The sequence below is a fragment of the Malus domestica genome, chromosome 06 (assembly GCF_042453785.1).
Source record: "Malus domestica chromosome 06, GDT2T_hap1".
NCBI classification, from domain to species: Eukaryota; Viridiplantae; Streptophyta; class Magnoliopsida; order Rosales; family Rosaceae; genus Malus; species Malus domestica.
In genome coordinates this window covers 8,802,532-8,824,395 of record NC_091666.1, presented here as the reverse complement: position 1 = coordinate 8,824,395, position 21,864 = coordinate 8,802,532, and the positions used below count along the sequence as shown (strand labels likewise).

The 21,864-nt window shown below is 40.0% G+C and overlaps 1 protein-coding gene and 1 long non-coding RNA gene across 3 annotated transcripts; one reads left to right on the top strand and one right to left on the bottom strand.

Moving 5' to 3' along the window:
* Positions 1-1,522: 1,522 nt before the first annotated feature.
* Positions 1,523-4,051, top strand: LOC139197260 (uncharacterized). The gene is made up of 2 exons (XM_070824260.1): positions 1,523-3,309; positions 3,392-4,051. The coding sequence occupies exons 1-2, from the start codon at positions 3,280-3,282 to the stop codon at positions 3,881-3,883; spliced, it is 522 nt and encodes a 173-aa protein (XP_070680361.1). The 5' UTR covers positions 1,523-3,279; the 3' UTR covers positions 3,884-4,051.
* A 5,299-nt stretch (positions 4,052-9,350) lies between these two features.
* LOC139196998 (uncharacterized) lies at positions 9,351-10,147 on the bottom strand. 2 transcript variants are annotated; one of them, XR_011581956.1, is made up of 4 exons: positions 10,071-10,147; positions 9,890-9,963; positions 9,709-9,806; positions 9,351-9,533 (listed from the first exon to the last, which is right to left on the bottom strand). It is a non-coding gene; the product is annotated as an uncharacterized lncRNA (long non-coding RNA). The 2 variants fall into 2 exon arrangements; XR_011581955.1 differs by lacking the exon at positions 10,071-10,147 and having other exon boundaries at positions 9,890-10,065.
* Positions 10,148-21,864: the final 11,717 nt, after the last annotated feature.

Below are 21,864 nucleotides of genomic sequence, written 5' to 3'. Positions count from 1 at the left end.
TGATAAACATAAAAATGTGGTTATAATTCTATATTGTATCAAGATTTTAGTTACTTTTTCAAATTTCTCATTATTAGACCAACTCTAATGGGGGGCTAAAAGCCAAATTACCCCCCAAATTACCCTCCCCCTAAACAATCTCCAATCCATGCTAAAATTTTGGGCTAAATGCCAAATGTTATTTCTGGGCCAAATACCCCCCAGGTCCCCCCCCCGCGCGACTAGTCTCGCTGGCCTTTGGGCCAGTCTCGACCCCTTCACGCTCCAACGCGCCCCACGCGGAGCGCCTGCATTTTGTTCCGGAAGGGGTGGGCCCCGCTGTAAGCGGTTTGTCAGCCACCCATTGAATTCCAACGGCTACATTTTGAATCGAATGGCTAGTTTTCAAGGACCGTTGGTTGATCTGACGGTCCAGATTCAAATTTGATTTTTTTAAATATGTTATTTTAAAATACATTAAATCCAACGGCTGAGATCGAATATAATCAAATCTAACGGTAAAAAAAAAAGATCTAACGGCCCAAATTTAAATCCAACTGCTAAAATAATTTTAAAAAAAATTATTTAACTCAAAATTCACCAAAAAAACTCTATAAATACCTATGTATTTGTTCAAACATCCACACAAAACTCAATTTTCTCTTACAATTCTTCCAATCTATCTTTCTACCATTTCTTTCCATTTCCAAATTGTTCAACATGGCAAGAGAGCATATTAGAGGTCGTAATTGGACCTGTGATAGGAGCATATTTATGCAACTTAGTTAGCTTGTTCTTGTGCATTTACGTTGTATTTCCTTAGTTATTTTAGTGTTTAAAGTTATTTTTGTGTGTTTTCAGACTCTAAGTACAAAGTATGCAAGAAGATGCATTTTGGAGGCCTTTGGAGCATGTTTCGGGCTTGGAATGGATAGCAAATGCATGGGCCAAGTGGATGGACGAATTTGAGAACTAAAGAGGCCAAGAATATGAAGAATTATGGTCCAAAAGATGAAGAAAACAGCCCAAAAATCTGTCACCCCAACTTGCATTCCTTGCCATACAAACCACATAGAATTCCCTTTGGATTCCATGCCATGCTTGATCACTCTTGTCCCCTACATAATTTCTAATTTCATGCTTCAATTCATTTAATTATTACACTCAATTGCTTGATACCTCTTGTTCCCTTCACTCATTAGATTTTAGACAACATTTACATCCATTACATGCACCAATTGATGCTCCATCATTCACATTTGGAATCCAATGCCATGTGCAACACATGTTGTTGCACCTTTGACCCATTTGTTGACACATTTCACCTCCCTTTCCATCTCTATGCAATGTACACAATCATTCATGCTCCCTAGCTACAACACCACTCCATTTTACCCTTCACACTTTGCATCATTACTTCATTTTCACCCTTGGACCATTGCACACCACACACACAAATTGCCATGCATTTCATCCTTAACCTAACCTGATTTTCTAAGGTTTTTGGGGGCCTATAAATACATGTTTACACCCCTTGGCCAAAGGACGATCCCCCATATTCATCATTTTATCACAAAAAGCAAAACACCCAAAAAACACCATTCTAGTGCCTAGAAAACATAACAGCCACTCCACCTTCTTCCACCCTCTTTGCCTAGTTCTCCACCACCCTCCAACCATCAAACACTCCTCCACACTCACCCTAAACCCTTCCATACCATTCCCCATCCATTCTACATCATAAAACTACCCAAAATCTGTCCATAACCCAATCTGCCGCAAGCAAGGGAAAGGAGGAATCTTGGATGCACTTGCTACCAAGTTGGAGCATTTTAGGTGTTTTCTTTCCTTTGATTTTAATGTCTAATTTTATGTATCTTTGCTTTGTGAGTATGAGGAACTAAACCCCTCTTAGTTAGGGGGTGATTCGAAACTATGTTCATACTTGCAATATGATTTGATTACATCCAGTTGTGATTCATAAGTTGTGAATTCAATTTACTTATCCGTTCATATAAAAACTAATTTGTGTATGTTGGTTAAGAGTGCACGCTTAATTTTCATGCATGAATTTGACGCTAGAATATAAGGGAGTTTCACCTAATCGTTATAAACTTATATTCACAAGTAGTGAAGGTTGCTAGTCACAATCACGTTAAGTAAACTCTTGGCATAAGTTTCATGCAAATCATAGTAACGAGTGCCTCGTCAATGCTTATGTTTTTCATAGAACTTAATGATTCTTGCTTGTATCTCTATTATGCAATTCATGTAGGGAACTTGTAGGGAATGTTTTGGGTTGTCGTATGCAATCATCCAACCTAATAACTTGTGGAAAAAAACTGAGGGTTAATTAGTGCAATTCACGGTTAATTTGGGGCGTTGAGTATTCATAGCTTATCGAAAAGCAACTGGAAATCGTTTTGTATGCAAGTGTGATATATGTGGAGAAGAACCTCCTAGCTAATCTTCCATCCATAAGTTTCATTCAAATTCACTTACAATCTCTTTTGTTTTACAAAGTTGTTTTGTTTTCAAATTCATTAAAACCAAAATCCCCCTTTTACTTTATTGTTTCAAAGTGTTTAATTTCTGTTTTGGTTGTGTGTTAGAGTGTTTTGATTCACCCAAATTTGTCTAAGAATTTGTTTACTTTGTTCTTGTCTTAATTTAATTATTTTCGTCGAAAATCAACCCCATCTTATTTCTTTGAGTCATATTAATTAGAACTTGTCTTAGATTATGTTTTTAAGTGTTTTAGTTCATTAGAAAACCAAAATTTGTCCAAGTTTGTGTGAGAGTCCCAAAATTGCCCAGATTGTGTTTTTAAGGTAGTTTTGAGTGTTTAGGGGCTGTTTTGAGTCTTTTGGTTTGTTTTAGTGTTTTAAAGTATAGTTTTGCATTCTTTGAGTCTAGTTAGTGTTTTAAACTTTGTTTTTACGTTTTCAAGTCAGTTTCCAAGTGATTTAGCAATCCCTCATAATCCCCGGCCTAGAACGATCCCTACTTACATACTTTACTACAATTGATAAAAAGAGAGTTTAATTTGTGTGTTTAGTTATTTTACGCATCAACCTGTGAGGAAGATGTTGCTCTATGCTTGGCATGAGTTTCTGTTAGCGAAGATGGTGCAGTTGGCACAAATCAAAATGAGAAGGTTTTGTGAGATAAAATCATTGCAAAGTTCAAGAAAATTGCAATGGCGGCGGGCGGGATGGTGGTGGTATTTATGATTGGTGGAAGACTATCAACAAAGCATGCACTTTATGGAAGGGAAGCTTGGAGAGAGCCGTGGTTGGCATGGCTAGTGGAAGGAGCGCCGCAAAAATTGTGAGTTTTGTTCTTGATAATTTATTTGTCATGTACATAATATTATGTTGCAACTAATTATTTTTATGTATTTTTTGCATAGGGTGACAAAGCAATGGAAATTTACAAGACAAGAGTAACACCAAAAAATCAAGTTTTTAAGTTGCAACATGCTTGGGACGTCCTCAAGGATTGTCCGAGGTGGGGAACCGATGCGGACCAACAATGGGGAAGATTATTTCAACGTGAAACTGCACAGACAAATACCGGAGATGAAGGTGTCGATGAAAGTGTAGATGAAATGACCCCATCTCCTTCTTTTGCAAGGCCCCCGGGAAGAGATAAGCAAAAGGAAGCAAAGAGAAAAGCAAAGTCCCAAGATCCGATGAGTGGACACTTTTATATCGGAATTGCAAAATTGAATGAAACTCATAGCGCTCACCAAGAAGAAGCGGCCCAAATGCATTTGCAAATGAAGGAAATCTCGGATAGGGAGGAAACTAGGTTTGAAATTGAATTCATGATGAAGGACCTCAGCAAATACACTCCAGAGAGGAAGAAGTTCTTACGTGGTAAACAAAAGGAAATTATGTGAAAGTCTGCCTCAAGGAGTATGTTTCAAGATGATGAATCCTCTGAACCCTATATCCCAACATTTCAATGAAGTCCATCACCAAGTGAAGATGGTGGATATGATTGTTAAGTTTATGTAGTGTATGAATTATGTGCTTTATTAATTAAGGTTATTAATTGTCGTTTGTATTAAGTTTATGTAGTTTATTAATTATGTGGTCACTTTTCTTTTAGAGTTACAATATGTGTGTTCTTCACAATATGAAATTTTTTAAGACTTACACTACTTTTCATTTCAATGGAAATTACGGATAACTACTCACCCTTCTTGTGTATTTTTAAATTGGTCCTAATAACATTTTAAAACTTTTGAAATAATTACATAACGTCTTGAAAAATGCAAATTTGTTAAGTCACTAATGTTAAGTGATGGAGTCAATTAGCGTTAAGTGATGATGTCACTAACATTAAGTTATGATGTGGACAAATAACGAAATTGGTTTTCACTAGCATGTCATTTATGGAGCTTTGTATCCTCAAATGGACCATTTTATCCAAGTTAAACTCTAAATTTGCATCATTGAAGGGGGTTGGTTTGGGGATTTGAAGCCCCATATATAATGTGAGAGTGAAAGCCCACTTCAATACTACTCGGTCATCACTTAAAACTTAGTAACCTAACTTCTATCTAGTTCAGAAGGTACATGGTTGTTTACTTGTTTGGAATGTATTGAAATGTTGGAGCCAGTTTAGAATCATCCCTTACCAAGCTTCCATTTCCAAAGAAGCAATTCCTTTAGCTTTGTAGCACAACTAGAATAAATATCGGATCATCACCATGCCAGTCTCTTCAAACAACTTCTTATTCTTCTTCTTGTTGCCCTCTTTATTTTTGGTATACTTCTCTTAAGCATCGTGACTACCACTCTGGAGAAACACAGGCCGTGTAGAGTTAACTCTTTGGGAGGATTAGGGGAGCACATATTCATCTTTTATTTCGTCGGAAGCAATTATGCCCTACAATAAAGAACAACTTGCATTACACAGGTAAACAGACACATGGTATGATATGCCAATAAAATAAAGATATGTGAACAAAAACTTGTTGGCTATATGTCAACAATCTGTGATAATTTATGCATGATAATAAATAAACAGTGTATAAACAATGAACTAATATTAAATAGAAATATTGAAGATCGAGGCTTGCGTACCGTAATGTCCTTGAAACAAAAATTTCGCCCCTACTTTGTGTTTGTAGTTCTCTGGACGTCTGTTTCACCAGGATTCAACGATCAAGTTAGAATTCCAACACCGGAAAACTTAACTTCTGGCGAATTTCCTTGTGGTACTCTCAGTAAGAATGCTATGGATTATAGAAGGAGATTTGTGTTTTCTGTGTTCTAAATGTCATGCAAACGGATGTATATATAATGGGATTATGCATGTTCGCAACAGGTATAAGAATGGGATGTGACTGTTGGGAGACATCTCTTCAGATGGGGTGTAGTGTTCTCTGCGTTTTTCATTGACTTCAGACTTTATCTGAAAAGATAAGTCCGTTCAAATAAAAAATAATTTAATTAAATTCGAAATTAATTAAAAATAATTAATTATATATTAATTATCAATTAATTATTACACCCCAAAGCCCAACCCCAAGGGTGAGCCCAATTTTAGTCTTCAAGGTTCATCACTTCAATCACTTTCTATAAGGAACAAAGCCTTATAAAGTGAGGAAACCTCCAAAGCCCAACCCCAAGGGTAAGCCCAATTTTAGTCTCCAAGGTCTATCACTTCAATCACTTTCTATAAGGAACAAAACCTTATACAGTGAGGAAATCTTGTTGTGGTAAGCAATGTGGAACAATGAAATTCTACTCAAAATTTCCAACAATACCCCACATTTGAGTTGAAATTCATTCAAACACCACCAATATACTTATAACAACAAAACTTACACATATCTTTATTTTATTAGCACAAAATACTACTGTTATACTCGCATAATGTAAGTTCTTGTTCATACAATATCTCCAAATTAAGGACCGTCTACCCCTAGTATTCCAAATAAGTTTACAGTACGTGGGGCGACTGTAGCCGAATGAAAAAGGAAGACCGAATGAAAAACAAAGCAAAACCGTTTTTACTACGGTATAGTGGTATTCCTCTTCACTTGTAAGTAAGAGATCTTACGTTCTGTTTGTACCATACTTGACCAATCCCGAAACTACCGAGCACCGGCCAACGCTATACTGTCAAGGACCCAGAAGAGTTCCCCTCCGACCAGGAGGCCAATCACTACTCGACACGTGTCAAGATTAGAGGCCAATCAGAGCGCAGCACGTGTCGACATCAAGAACCAATCATAACATGACACATGTCAATGTGACAAAGCTACAAGTTTTTCTATAAATAGGGGTCATTCCCCCACAATATTGGCTAATGCCATTTGTGTTAAATCATTCACAAGAACTCACTAAATTGAGAGCTTGATCCCTTGTACTTGTGTAAGCCCTTCACTACTAATAAGAACTCCTCTACTCCGTGGACGTAGCCAATCTGGGTGAACCACGTGCATCCTGTGTTTGCTTCTCTGTCTCTATTCATTTACGTACTTATCCTCACTAGTGACCGAAGCAACCAAGCGAAGGTCACGAAACCTGACACTTTCTGTTGTACCAAAGTCTTCGCTGATTTTGTGCATCAACATTTGGCACCGTCTGTGGGAAACGACACTTATTCCTACTCTCTTCAGCTGTGTCAAGCTGGTTTCTATCATTCGTACACTTTCTTTTGATCAGGCATCCCTCTCCAGCATGGGAAGCAAAGGAAGCCACAGCACACAGAATGACACCCCCCTTGCACATAGTGCGAAACAACGAAAGAAGGAAGGAAAACGAGTTCTTCTTCAAGCTAAAGTCGATGAGTTGGAAGCTCAGAACAACAAGATAGCAATGAGGAATGAGGTCCTCCAGGAGCAATATGAGAAGCTCTTCGAGACACTTCACGAAGCTAGGCAAGCTCAGACACGCGAGCTTGTTGCCCCCGTGGAAGTCAACCATCAACTGGGTGCCCTCCAACATGGAGGGTCACATGCATTCGACATAGATATCCCTGATAGGGAACAAATTACCCCTCGATTTGATAATCAACATGAGGCTTCTCTTAACCCAGTTGCTTCGACCCGAACCATGAGAAGCGGAGGGAGACACCTCTTTGCTGAAGGGGCAGAAGGATCGAAAGCCGTCTTTCGCGATTGTCGGGATTTCCTGAAGCAACGTCGAGAGAATTCCATCCATATAAGCTCAAAGATCAATGACCCAAGGATGTCTGAGAGACTCGGTCCCCTGCCACGGCCCGAGCCGGCCACCAACTTGGGGAAGGTGCAACAAGTCCTAGAGAGACATGAGGGTACAGGGGACTTAGAGGTGTTCCGATAGACATACCCTGGAAGCCAGTACAGCGAGTCCAGGGAAAAATCACATGCCCTTGATCAAACCTTCCTAATTCCAAGAGGAGATGGAGATTTACGAAAGAAAGCTCCAGTGGCACATAACTCCGCTCAGGACCCCCTTGTCCTACAACTTCTTGAGGAAGTAAACAAGTTGAAGGCTGAACGTCAGGCTGAAATACCTGACTGGAACCAACCCAGGCATGGCCCTCTTACAAGGAGGATCCTCAACACCCCCCTTCAAGCAAAGACAAAGCAGAAGCTTGGCTTGCAACTTTATATTGGAAAAGAGGACCCGATTGAGCACCTTAACCTCTTTGAGTCCACCATGGCATACCGGATGCACACCGACGAAGAGCGATGTCTTCTCTTCCCCTCCACCCTCTCTGGCGGAGCTCTAAATTGGTATTGTCGTCTTACACCTGAGACGGTAGACTCATTTGAGGAATTGAGGAAACTATTTGTTTCCCAACACATTTTCCAAACCGATCGCTTGCACTCTGCAGATGACCTGTACACTATCCGCCAGAGGCCAGACGAGTCATTACGTATGTATGCTGGCTGCTTCAGCCATGAATACTCCCGGTGTGCCGAGGCAGACGACAAGACTGCCCTCAAAGCCTTCACGGCAGGCCTACGTGATTGTTTCTTTAAATACATGATCAATGCCAATACTTGGAAGACTTACTCTGAGGTGATGGCGCAGGCTTATAACCATGCCTCCGCCGAGGCAAAGACATATCAGGAGAAACCCCCTCACCCAACGCCATGGAGGAAGAACTAGCAATAGCTAAAGTTTGACGGTTGGGAAGATCATCCAATGTTTCTCTAGTACAGGACTCTAACAAAGACCCTGAAGACTCCGACATTGCAGACTCAGACTTAGAGCTAAAGCTAGAAGAGCCCTCATCACTAGAACTTCCAGGCTTCACCCACAAAGCTTCACCTAAAAAGCTTCACCCACAAAGCTTCACCCAAAAAGCTTCACCTCCAAAACTTCACCCAAAAAGCTTCATCCAAAAAGTTTCACGCAAAAAGCTTCACCTAAAAAAGCTTCACCCAAAAAAAAAAAAAAAAAACTTCACCTCCAAAAAGCTTCACCCAAACAGCTTCACCTAAAAAAGCTTCACCCACAAAGCTTCACCTAAAAAGCTTCACCCAAACAGCTTCACCTAAAAAAGCTTCACCCACAAAGCTTCACCTAAAAAGCTTCACCCACAAAGCTTCACCCAAAAAACTTCACCCGAAAAGCTTCACTTAAAAAAGCTTCACCTACACAGCTTCACCTAAAAAAACTTCACCTAGAAAGCTCCCTCTACATACTTTCACCTACAAAGCTTCACCATCAAAGCTTCACCTCGAAAGCTTCATCTACAAAGCTTCACCATCAAAGCTTCACCCAAAAAGCTTCACCTAAAAAAGCTTCACCCAAAAAAAACTTCACCTCCAAAAAGCTTCACCCAAACAGCTTCACCTAAAAAAGCTTCACCCACAAAGCTTCACCTAAAAAGCTTCACCCACAAAGCTTCACCCAAAAAACTTCACCCGAAAAGCTTCACTTAAAAAAGCTTCACCTACAAAGCTTCACCTAAAAAAGCTTCACCTAGAAAGCTTCACCTACATAGCTTCACCCAGAAAGCTTCATCTACAAAGCTTCACCATCAAAGCTTCACCTCCAAAGCTTCACCTACAAAGCTTCAACACAAAACCTTGCTCCAAATAAACAAATTTTGTTCACAAAACCCAAGATGCCCTTGAACTTGTACAAAAACACTTGGGTAAACATAAACATTTTTTGTTTTACACCCACAAGGGCCCAAAATTTTCCTTCTTATTTATTCACTTATATATGTTCCCAAACATATTATAATAGATCCAACAACAAGCCAAAGTCCCAAGTTTCATAATGGACAAAAGTACAAGCAATTCATCAATAATGAAGGTGCTACAAAACTTGGAATCTGCCCCAAAATAGAAATCCAACCCAAGAGACTTTTTCTTTCTCTCCCTCTTCCGCCTCCTTTCATCTATCAAATTTCTGCAACCTCTGCTCTTCTCCAATGGAGCTGAATTTTGGACACCCTATAGTTTTTGAGCATATGAACAACTTTCAAGAAGGAACCATTTCTGTTTGAGCGACGGAAATTAAAGTGTTGAAGCTCCAAACATGACAGTCGGATTCTTGCAGATTTCGAAGCTGCTATGATGTTTCGAAGATCTGGAAATATTTAACCATTAGTTCATTCTGAATTTTTGATATGTTATGAAAGAGACGATGAGGCACAACGTCAATGAAGAAAGCATGCTGATCTGAACAATAGAAAATGGAGTTTCGAAGCTCACAACAAATCTGACGGGTTGACAGAAAAATAATAACCAGTCATTCATCATACCTAAATTTCTTGAGTTATACAGCTCCGAGGGATCTCAAATTTGGATATGTTGTAGTTCACAAGCTGAGGAACAACTTCAATGAAGAAAGCATGCTGATCTGAGCAAGAGAAAATAGAGTTTCAAAGCTCACAACAAATCTGACGGGTTGACAGACAAATGATAAACAGTCACTCATCATACCTGGATTTCTGGAGTTATACTGCTCCGAGGGACCTCAAATTTGGATATGTTGTAGTTCACAAGTTAAGGAACAACTTCGATGAAGAAAGTATGTTGAGATGAACAAGAAAAAATGGAGTTTAGAAGCTCACAACAAGTCTGACGGGTTAACAGAAAATTGATGAACAGTTACTCATCATACCTGAATTTCTGGAGTTGTACTACTCCGATGGATCTCAAATTTGGAGATGTTGTAGTTCACAATATAAGGAACAACTTTCATGAAGACGACTTTGCGATCTGAGCTATAGAGAATGGTGTTATCTTGCATCCACTCAGGCTGATTAGTGGAAACGAAAAGCAATTCCACCAAAGAAAAAGATGAAAAAGAGAGAAAAGCTACTAATTGCACTTGATCTTGTCTAGTCAATAGCATGCAGCATCAAACACACAAAAGTTGGAAATATTTTTAGACAAGGCATATGCGAATGTGTGACATCGAAACAAGGATTCGTTACTTTGACAAATTAGTAACAAGCGAGACACCTCATTCGGCAACTCTCTTCGCCTGAAGACTTGGGGGACTCCCACCATATGCTACTGCACCTTAATACTTGGCAGTCTCACAACCACTCAGTGACTTGGATTTTTCAAGTCTCCAACCGAGAAGTTTTCCTCACTCGGGAAATTAAGGGAACACTACCTCAAACTACATGCTTCACTCACAAAGCTTCAACAATACAGGTTTCAACAAAAGCAAAAATTCAAAGAACTTTATGAAGAAGGCTTTGGTGTATTTAACACAATATATTGAAATGAAGCAAAGCTTATTTATTAATATTTTCGATAAGCCACAAATATGTACATATACATGAGTCAAAATAAACAAACAAAAGGGAGCCTTCACAAAGGTTGCTTAGGGGAAGTTTCAGCAGTCGGTAGAGCCCCAGAAAGAGAAAGCACCGGAGGGTGGTTATCCGGAGCCTCAGTACTTGACAAAACCCCAGAAGGAGGAGGCATTGGAGGTTCATCATTTGAAGCTTCATTACCAGGTACAGCCCTAGAGGACGAAGGCAATAAATGCCTTTGGAAAAAACCCACAAACCGCTGATGATCAAGTAAAACCTTACCATCAGATTCCTTCATCTGGTCAAGCTTCCTCTTCATGTTTGTAGCATAGTCATGGGCGAGCCGGTGCAACTGCTTATTCTCATGCTTGAGCCCTCTAATCTCCTGTTTGAGACTCATCACTTCAGCAGCCAATGATTCAACTTGGCGGGTTCTAGCAAATAGGCGTTGGGCCATATTAGACACAGAACCTGCACACTGAACACTAAGAGCCAGAGAGTCCTTAACAGCCAACTCATCAGACCGTTTGGAAAGTAGTCTGTTATCTTTGGGAGTGAGAAGGTTCCTGGCCACCACTGCAGCGGTCATATCATTCTTCATCACAGAATCCCCAACGGTAAGAGGACCAGTAGGGGATATGAAGGATGGGCGCCATATGTTGTCTGGAGAAGGCGTGGCTGTCTCTTCTCCAAGGTTCAGGTCAAAACGACGGTCGGAGGGTCCAGACATTTTCAAATGTGTTGAAGAAGGAAGAGGTCAGACAAATCAAGATCTTAGAAGTGCAAGAAATGAGCTTCTACTGGTAGAGATTCAGGTGTGCTGTGGAACTTAATGCCAGCCTCTATAAAAATCTGCACTCGACGGAGCTTCAGAAATCGAAGAGGCGTTTGCTTTCTCAAAAGCTGGGCTGCTCAGAGACCACGAGGGCCGATCTCAGAAATCGAAGAGGCGTTTGCTTTCTCAAAAGCTGGGCTGCTCAGAGACCACGAGGGCCGATCTCAGAAATCGAAGAAGCACCTGCTTTTTCAGCCTCGTCAGCACCTGTCACATGCACAATCAGCTTTGCGAAAATTACGGGCAATCTGTCGAAGATTTCTGGTGAAGTAAAAAGCACGTGAATCTTACTGTTCAATCACCGCTCTCCATATGCACCATCAACTCCTCGGGTACCACATATAACTTTGTCAAAGATCTCTGACAAAGTTTAGGCACGAGAATTTCGAAGTTCCAGCTACCCTATTATTACCCATAAGGGTAAAGGAACAGCACCACTGCTTGACAACTGGAAAGTCCCTATGTGTGTCGACCTCCGTGTTTTGCGGCAAGACAGGTTGGCAAGAACGTCCAACCTTTACTCACATTCGAGAAAAGACTCCCAACATAATTACTTTCTCAAAAACCGGAGTAGCACCGCTTTCCGAATCTCGAGAGTCAGATCCTCAACGGGATTGCTTGTTCGAAAACCGAAGAGGCACAACTCTCAGAACTTCGAGAGCCAGATTTCCTTAGATAAAGCTTGTCTGTAATCTTCACACGTAATATCAGCTTTCCAGATACCACATACCACTTTTTCAAAGTGCTCTGACAAAATTAAAACACGTGAAGCTGGCAAGAAGGGTAAAGGAATAGCATTACTACTTGTTATTGGGAAATCCCTATATACATTGACCTCCCTCCTCAACGGACAGGCAAACCTGCAAAAATGCTCAACCCTTTCTCGCATTCGAAAAGGCACCCTCAACATAACCTCTCGAAATACTCAGCTTTATTTCCCCCCGATAATACCTCAGCAAATAAGCCACACCAAGAACAAGAGTATCTCATATCATCAGGGTCGAAAGCAAGAGTATCCCATATCATGCTTTCTCCCTATCTTTGTCTTTGTCCTTGTCCACACCTGCAGGACAAGGAGAAAGAGAGCAGTCAGTCGGAACCTGAAATCAAACCTCCAATTTGGAACTGACTGCCTGGAGCCTTTGCCTGGTTGCTTACTTAGCATTGCTCTCGAGTACTCATCCTCAACTGCTGTCAAGGTCACGAATTCCACCGGCAAATACCTCATGACAGTTGATCAGATATTGGCTCTTTACACTGAAGCTGCCAAGCGTGGATGAGTCACTATGAAGGAATGTTCTGAAGGACCATTTAAATGCAAAGGTTGCACACCACTTCTGCCATGCAAAAGATTGAAGCAGAAGGTTCAACGGTGAGCTGAAACAGATCACTACAGCACGACACCTTTCCATACCACATTCATTATTCCGTCAACAGCAAAAGTATCCCATATCATCAAGGTCGAACGTACTCTAGATTTGATGGACTTGTTTTGACCCTCAAATTTTTGAGTCGGCCTTATACTTTGAAGGGCACCAGAAAACCCTCCAGCACAGTTCAAGAATAAGCCTGTGGAAAGTTACTTCTTCAAAAGCAAAAGTATCTCATATCATCTCTTATCCATTTGCTTCTCCTTATCCTGGCAGTTGAATGAGAGACAAGGAGAAGGAGAACAATCAACCGGAAGCCGAAGTCAAACCTCTGATCCTGGGTTGCTTACTTGGAAGTTTGACTGCTTACCTTGTCTGTCACCTCTTTCGGCAGATCTCTTAGCTCGGCGACTTGGGGGACTCCTACTATAGGGTTTGTATCACACTTGACTAAGCCCGAAACTACAACTAAGCTTCAAGTGAAATTGATACATTACCTTGTGCGTCAACATCAGCTAAATACACCATTCCCGGATGGAGGAAAGGTACTTCCAGAGAAGGGCAGATGAAGATCAGACCACACTTCGGTACTTAGAAGTTTCGTGATTACTCAAGGGATTGGATCTTGCAAGTCCCCAACCGAGGAGTTTCCCTCACTCGGGAACTTAGGGGAGCACTGTTTGTACCATACTTGACCAATCCCGAAACTACCGAGCACCGGCCAACGCTATACTGTCAAGGACCCAGAAGAGTTCCCCTCCGACCAGGAGGCCAATCACTACTCGACACGTGTCAAGATTAGAGGCCAATCAGAGCGCAGCACGTGTCGACATCAAGAACCAATCATAACATGACACATGTCAATGTGACAAAGCTACAAGTTTTTCTATAAATAGGGGTCATTCCCCCACAATATTGGCTAATGCCATTTGTGTTAAATCATTCACAAGAACTCACTAAATTGAGAGCTTGATCCCTTGTACTTGTGTAAGCCCTTCACTACTAATAAGAACTCCTCTACTCCGTGGACGTAGCCAATCTGGGTGAACCACGTACATCCTGTGTTTGCTTCTCTGTCTCTATTCATTTACGTACTTATCCTCACTAGTGACCGAAGCAACCAAGTGAAGGTCACGAAACCTGACACTTTCTGTTGTACCAAAGTCTTCGCTGATTTTGTGCATCAACACGTTCAATTCTTGCCAAAAGTGAATTTGAATCACATTATTATGGCTAACCATTTGTGAGGCTTAGCAAACTTTCCCATAATATCTTTTTTCAAAAAAAACATGTAGAGTTCCAGGATTTACGTTTTTAGAGATTAGAACAAAAACATTTATAAAGTGTTGATATCCTATCATTTTGTGTAGATTAGAAGAGAGACTAATACATATTTTCTACATGGGATGATTTTTTACAAGCGAATGGAGGTCGACTCTATGTTATTATTTACTTCAACATGATTTAACAAAATGTGTGAGAAGCTAAAATATGTGTATTTATCGTTTCTCATCCCCCCCCCCCCCCTTCTTCTCAATTTGGACAAAATTTAGAAACTGACCTTCATTTTTCCTTTAAAGATTTAACAAACTTTAAATCTAATGAGTTATCTAATCTAATTTAATACTAAGCATCAAACGTGACTCTTAAGAAGTCTTGAAATAAGATGGGAACTCACAAGTCACAACTCAGTTTGGTAAGAGCTTCAGGTCTCATTTAAACAAACAGAAGAAAAGTCTTTACATATACAAGTAAAGTTAACATTTTTCCCCAATTTAAGAAAAACTAATTAAAAGAGTTTGAAAACTTTGAGTTTTAACGATAAAGACAAAATAAAGGATAAAGTGAATAATATCATGATTGACTTTTTAGTATAAAAATATGATTTTTCGTTAAAGTGAACAGTATTGAGAGTTTTTCATTAAAGTTCCTGTTAATTTTAGCATGAGTTTCTGTACATTGACCACAATTAGCATTGAATAATTAGTAAAAGCTCAATTAGTTGCCGTACTGGTTTGAAAGCAGAAGAGTTTTAACATTGAATGTAATTAACAAAGATGTTCAACCAAACGAGGGTGATTGGAAAGAAGGAAAGAAAGGGCAGCTTACAGCTTCAAATTCCTAAGCATGATTTGCCTTTCGGTCAAAGCCAATGCAGAGTATCAACGGAGTCAGACAAACTGGCCAAAAAATAGGATCCTAAGTTTCTCTCTCCTTCTAATTTTTTTTCTCTTTCTTTTTTTCTCTTATTTGAACAGTTATGGTTAATATTTAGTGTTAATTTTTTAATAGTTAAAAGAATAATACAGGGTAAAGTAAATAGTACAAGGTTTGATTTTTTAGTGTAAAAATATAAGTTTTTGTTAAAATAAACAGTATCGCGATCTTTTCGTTAAAACTTTAGTTGTTAAAAAGATAAGAGAGAATGGGATATGAATAAGAGGAGAGAGAATGAAATAGGAGTAGGAGAAGAAAGAGACTCACATCACATGACAAATGCTGCCAACAGTGTTCTATCTTTATCTCTCTATAATTTCCCACCATTTCTCTCTTTTTATTTGTCTTTGCCATTTATTTGCAGTACTTTTAACAAAAGAATAATTTGAACCACTATTTTATAGCTCTAATCTCTTTCCCTTATTCAAAATCGGTTTATTTGACAAGAAAAATGATCTGCACACTTTGTTTTCCCCCGGTCAGCACATCACTGTATATTTATGTCTCTTTATTTTATTTATTAAAAATATTGTGTGAAAATCATTTTCTGTTTGACAGTACTTTTTAATAGATAGACATTTTTGTTTAAAAAGTACATGGTTATGTGACTTTCCAGTCAGTATTTTCATGTGCTTTATCAGCCACAGGCTTAAAAAAGAAGCATTGCCATATTAACTAACAACTGTAGGTGCCCACAATTTTGGACAGGATCGATTTGATCGCATAATTGTTATCAAATAAGTATACAATATACAATAGAACGGTTTAATTCAATTCCATTTTAACAAGGGGTGCTATCCACACACCCTAAATTACTTCTTACACACTCCTTGTTAATTTTTGTTTGTTGATCTTCTTCAATTCATCCGATTCGACGGTCGAAAATTAGAAGAGTGTGTGAGAAGTAAAATGGGGTGTGTAGATATCACATCATTTTTAACAAATATCACCTGCAAACAGAATCAAACCAAACCAAGCCAATTTTGAAAAATTTAGGGGGGGAAGGATTCTTTCCCCTCTAATCTCTCTTCCATTCTTTCTCCTTCTATTTAAATGGTTACGATTAAATTATGTCAACATTTTGTAAGATTTTTTTATAGAGAGAAAGATAAAGAGAAAACCTTGAGAGAAGAGAATAAAAGGGGATAAGAACATGAGGCAAAAGAATCCTAAAGGGATGAGGATAGAAGGCAAAAGAATCGTACTCCAAAATTTAGTGTGGACAGGTTTTGGGGCTACGACCATTCTTTTCTCTTTTGCATTTTACAACCTTTTTTTTTAGAAGATTACATCTTGCAACTTTGTTACCCCAATTACCTCAAAAATTACATAAATAATAATTCCTACATATTCATTATTTTCCATCACATAAAATCATTTTGAAATTCAACATGCCATCAAACTTACTTATCTAGTAACTAGCCACTTAGACATGTAACATAAAATAATATAAAAATAAATAAATAAATAAATAAGCGGTCGCAGTGGTGAATCTAAAATTCATACCTCATTTGATACTAGTATAAAAGTTCAAAACTTTTTTAAGACGAATCAACTCAAGTGGAGGGCGAATTTGTTGAGTTCAAGTGATTTGTGATGAGTTTTATTAGTGACGCATTTAATCAAGCATTTGATGGGCATGCTGACATCTGCCTGGCCTTGATGCCAATGCCTTTTGAACCTGCCGAGACATGTCCAGCTTCACCTACCGAGCAAGATTTCATCAAACGCGGTGATCATTTTTAGATTTTATCCCAAACTGTCATAGGGTTCCCATAGATCCTTCCAAGCATTTTCCCGTTTTCCGTAAAGTCTACAGATCCATCTTGTCCCTTAATAGATGCGCCCTTGAGTGGCCGGTCCAATTTGGTTTGGGCTGTTTCATAAAAACTCAAAATCAAAATCAAACCAAAATATAAAGTCTATTTCATTTTGAACCGTTCAACATTTTTCTTGATCAAAATCAAATCAAATTTACAACTACAATTCAAATCAACAGGTTTGGTTAGTTTGATTTCAAGACCTACCGATGAAAACCAACTTATATGGTATGAATATACTGTCATAGTGGCGTTCCGTGTCAATAAAACAAGAATGTGTAAAAAAAATTTACACATTTTTGTTTCATTGGCACATAATACTACCATAACAGTGTATTCATGTCATATAAGTTTTTTATTTTATTTTATTTTTAACTGATGGCCTACCATTGAGTCTGCAATTACGGTCGATCTGGGTAAGCCTGGCAATTCCTGACATAAGCCGATAACCCAACACGACACAGCATGAAATTAACAGGTATTTGGGTCAACAGGATAACGAATCGGGTCGTTATTGGGTAACCCGATAAGCACCTGTTAAGATAACGGGTTGGTTCGGGTATACACGTGGGTAACACGATGCACGATAAGCAAAATATTAATTTTATAATTTTATAACCCTAAAAAATACTATAATTATATATATATATATATATATATATATATATTAATTTAACAATTTTATACCCCTAAAAATTATAATAATTATATATATATATATATTAAATTAAATATTAAAAATTGGTGACTATTGGATCGGCTTAAATATATATACCATTCAATTTCTTTAAGTGTTATACGTACAAAATAAATAAATTTAAATCTACTTAATAAATATATATACCATCGAACTTGGTGGGATACGAAGTCTATGAAACTAATTTTAACGATCCAACCGTCAAACTTATTTGTATATGCTTCGAGATCGCATCAGCAAAAAATTGCAAAAAAAACAAACATTTAGAGATTAAGTAACGGGACAAAACTGTAGACATCGAAATTTCGATAAATAAATGTTGACCGATAAATCAAAGTTTCAACGCTCATGTATTACATAAATTTTACACGTAGCGTGTGACTCAACGAAAATTGAAATGAGTTGGAAAAGTCATCAAATAGGACACGTGTCAACACCTGGCAGAAACGACTTATTTCATCTGAAATATTATATTCAAAATTAGGCCTTAGAAATTTCTATAAATACAAGCCCATTTCATTCATTTGAGAGGACCAATTCATATTACACCTTGAAGCCCTGAAGCTCTGAAACTCCGAAGCTCTCAAGCATCCAGGTTCCCGAAGAATCAAGAAAGCGTTCTTCGTTCATCGTTCATCGTTCATCCTAAGATCAAGCCCCAACGGCCCTTTGGATCAACAATCATCCACCAATTCAAGATCAAGCCCCAACGGCCCTTGAAGAACTTCCACCAATTCAAGATCAAGCCCCAACGGCCCTTGAAGAAAGCACCATAGTTCATCATCCGTTCATCCAAGATCAAGCCCCAACGGCCCTTTGGATCAACAAACATAGACAAATCCACACACATCCAACCGTTCTTCAAGATTAAGCCCAAAAGCCCTTGAAGATTCGTTCATCACTGTTCTTCAAGATCAAGCCCAAAAGCTCTTGAAGATCCGTTCGTCACTGTTCTTCAAAGATCAAGCCCAAAAACCCCCTTTGAAGATCCGCTCAAATCCACCTTCAAGATCAAGTTTACGGCCCTTGAAGAACGTTCATCCTTAGATCAAGCCCAACGGCCCTTTGGATCAATCGCACATCCACAAATACACACCTTACGGAGATCGAATCAGAGGATCAAAATAGAGAGAGATTGTAACCCAAAATCATCAAATACAAATATTTGTTTGTGCACGTTGTTCTTGTCTCTTTCGTTTCAGGAATTTTCCGTGTTCACAAATTGGCACGCCCAGTGGGACAATCTCTGCCTCTCATCTCTTTCTCCGTTCAAGAAATTCAAGCGCACTTCCAAAATTAATGGCATCAAGGAAGGCTCAAACTGTTCCCGCAACCGGCGCAAAGAACAAAAGCGTCCTCGTCGCAACTGGTGTCACTTTGGGCATCACGACTCGAAGCATGGCAAGAGCTACTTCTGCCGCCTCTTTCACCTCTGCATCAACTCTGCCAAGGGAACAAAAACACCCAAGGCACGACCCTTTGATCACCTTAGCCTCACTAAGGGCACCAAGGGGGGAAAGCCCAAGGAAATACTCCGAATCCATTCTCTCCGATGCCGATTCAAGCGACAGTTTAGCCATGCAAGTCATGACCATTGGAGCAACTTCAATCGATGAGCAGCTGGCTCAAATGAATGAAGCAATCGCAAGGCTAACCCGAACTGTGGAAGAAAAAGACTTACAAATTGCAGCACTAGTCAACCGACTGGAGGCGCAGAACGGCGATAAACCCGACCCAGAGGATGATCCACTAAAGGGAGGAGCTGGCGGAGACGAAGAACCCCCGGTGAAGAAAATCGATGGGAAGCCAGAGCCAGACCAAGCAGTGGCACTCATGGGATCTCTTTCTATCCAGTAGCTCCAGGAGATGATCACCAATACCATCAAGGCACAGTACGAAGGGAGCTCACATACCTCCTTGTTCTACTCGAAGCCCTATTCCAAGAAGATTGATGCCCTAAGGATACCAAGGGGTTATCAACCACCAAAGTTCATGCAGTTTGATGGAAAAGGAAACCCAAAACAGCACGTTGCACATTTCGTCGAAACTTGCAACAACGCGGGGACGGAGGGAGACCACATCGTCAAGCAGTTTGTGCGCTCGCTGAAAGGAAATGCCTTTGAGTGGTACACGGACCTAGAGCCTGAGTCCATCAACAGCTGGGAGCAATTGGAAAGGGAATTCCTCAACCGCTTATACAGCACCCGCCGCACTGTGAGCATGCTAGAACTAACGAGCACAAAGTAGTGGAAGGACGAGCCAGTCATTGACTACATCAACAGATGGCGCACTCTAAGCCTCGACTGTAAAGACAGGCTCTCGGAAACCTCTTCAATCGAGATGTGCATCCAAGGCATGCAATGGGGTTTGCAATACATCCTTCAAGGCATTAAACCGCGGACCTTCGAGGAATTGGCCACTCGCGCCCATGACATGGAGTTGAGCATCGCCCATCATGGGAAGAAAGAACCGATCGCCGACTACAAGAACGACAAAGTTCTTGGGACAAAGGTGGAAAAGACTGCGTGGAAACCCACCAAGGAAGCAATGACGGTCAACACAGCTCTCGTCAAAATCTCCACACGAGGCAAGACGATTCAAACCGAAGCTTTTCGTGATCAAGAGATGCGTAGACGCACTTTGAATGAGCTTGAGGAGAAGACTTATCCATTCCCCGACTCTGATGTGGTTGCCATGCTGGATGACCTGTTGGACAAAAAGGTGATTAGTTTGCCTGAGTGCAGACGACCGGAAGAGATAAATCGTACCGACAGTCCAAGATACTATAAATTCCACCGCTTCATCAGTCATCCGACAGAAAAATGTTCGTGCTGAAAGATCTCATCATGAAGCTGGCTCAGAAAGGAATCATCGAGCTAGATCTTGACGATGTGGTGAAGTCAAACTATACCACCTTCATTTCTGGCTCTTCCGACTTAAGGTTTTTACCTCAACCACTGGGGGCATCCTCCAAGACAAGCAAAGTTGAAGGATGGACTCAAATCACTCCTAAGAAATTGCACAAGAAGCGTACATCTCCTCCACAAGTCCGCCAATCGGAAAGGGGGCAAAGCAGCTCTTGTCAACCTTCAAAGCAACGTGAAAGTGTTGAGGATGATGAAATTACGACACAAAGATCGTCTGTTGCCATCACAATGCGCGATTTCTTTCCCGAAGACTTCTTCAATCACACAGTCAAAGCTCCTTGCTATGAATATTGTGAGGAACGCCTCTCCCAGATTGCTTGACAAAATCAACAAATTCTCCTTGCCCGCACGAGTCTAAACTGCATGGCACAAAGCTCATTGTCTGCACGAGCCTAAACTGTAGGACACACTGCTCCTTGTTCGCACGAGCTTAAACTGCACGAACCAAAGCTCCTTGTCCGCACGAGCCTAAACTGTAGGACACGAGGCTCCTTGCCCGCACGAGTCTAAACTGCATGGCACAAAGCTCATTGTCCGCACGAGTCTAAACTGCATGGCACAAAGCTCATTGTCCGCACGAGCCTAAACTGTAGGACACACTGCTCCTTGTTCGCACGAGCTTAAACTGCACGAACCAAAGCTCCTTGTCCGCACGAGCCTAAACTGTAGGACACGAGGCTCCTTGCCTGCACGAGCCTAAACTGCATGGCACAACGCTCCTGGTCTGCACGAGCATAAAAGGCAACACCAACGCTCCTGGTCTGCACGAGCATAAAAGGCAACACCAACGCTTCTGGTCTGCACGAGCATAAAAGGCGACACCAACGCTCCTTGCCTGCACGAGCTGAAACTGCAACACGGCACCAAATGCTCCTTGTCTGCACGAGTTGAAACTGCAAACGACACCAACGCTCCTTGCCTGCACGAGTTGAAACTGCAAACGGTGCCACAAAAAGAAAATACCAAAAAATATGTATGTATTTGAACTACGTTACGACTTGATCTCTTCTTTGGAGGGGTACGTAGGCAGCTCGAATGTTCAATTTTTCGAGTTCAGTCATATCAAAATAAAAAAAAATGTTTTATTAAAGAAAGTCAATTTTATTACAAAAAAATAATAATAATAATAATAATCAGAAGATGGAAGCTCTTCTCCGCATACATATGTTATTATGTATTTACGAAACAAAACAAAAAAAAAAAAAAAAACATATGTTATTATGTATTTAGAAAAAAAAAAGAAAAAAAAAAAAAAAGAGGAAACATATATATATATATATAT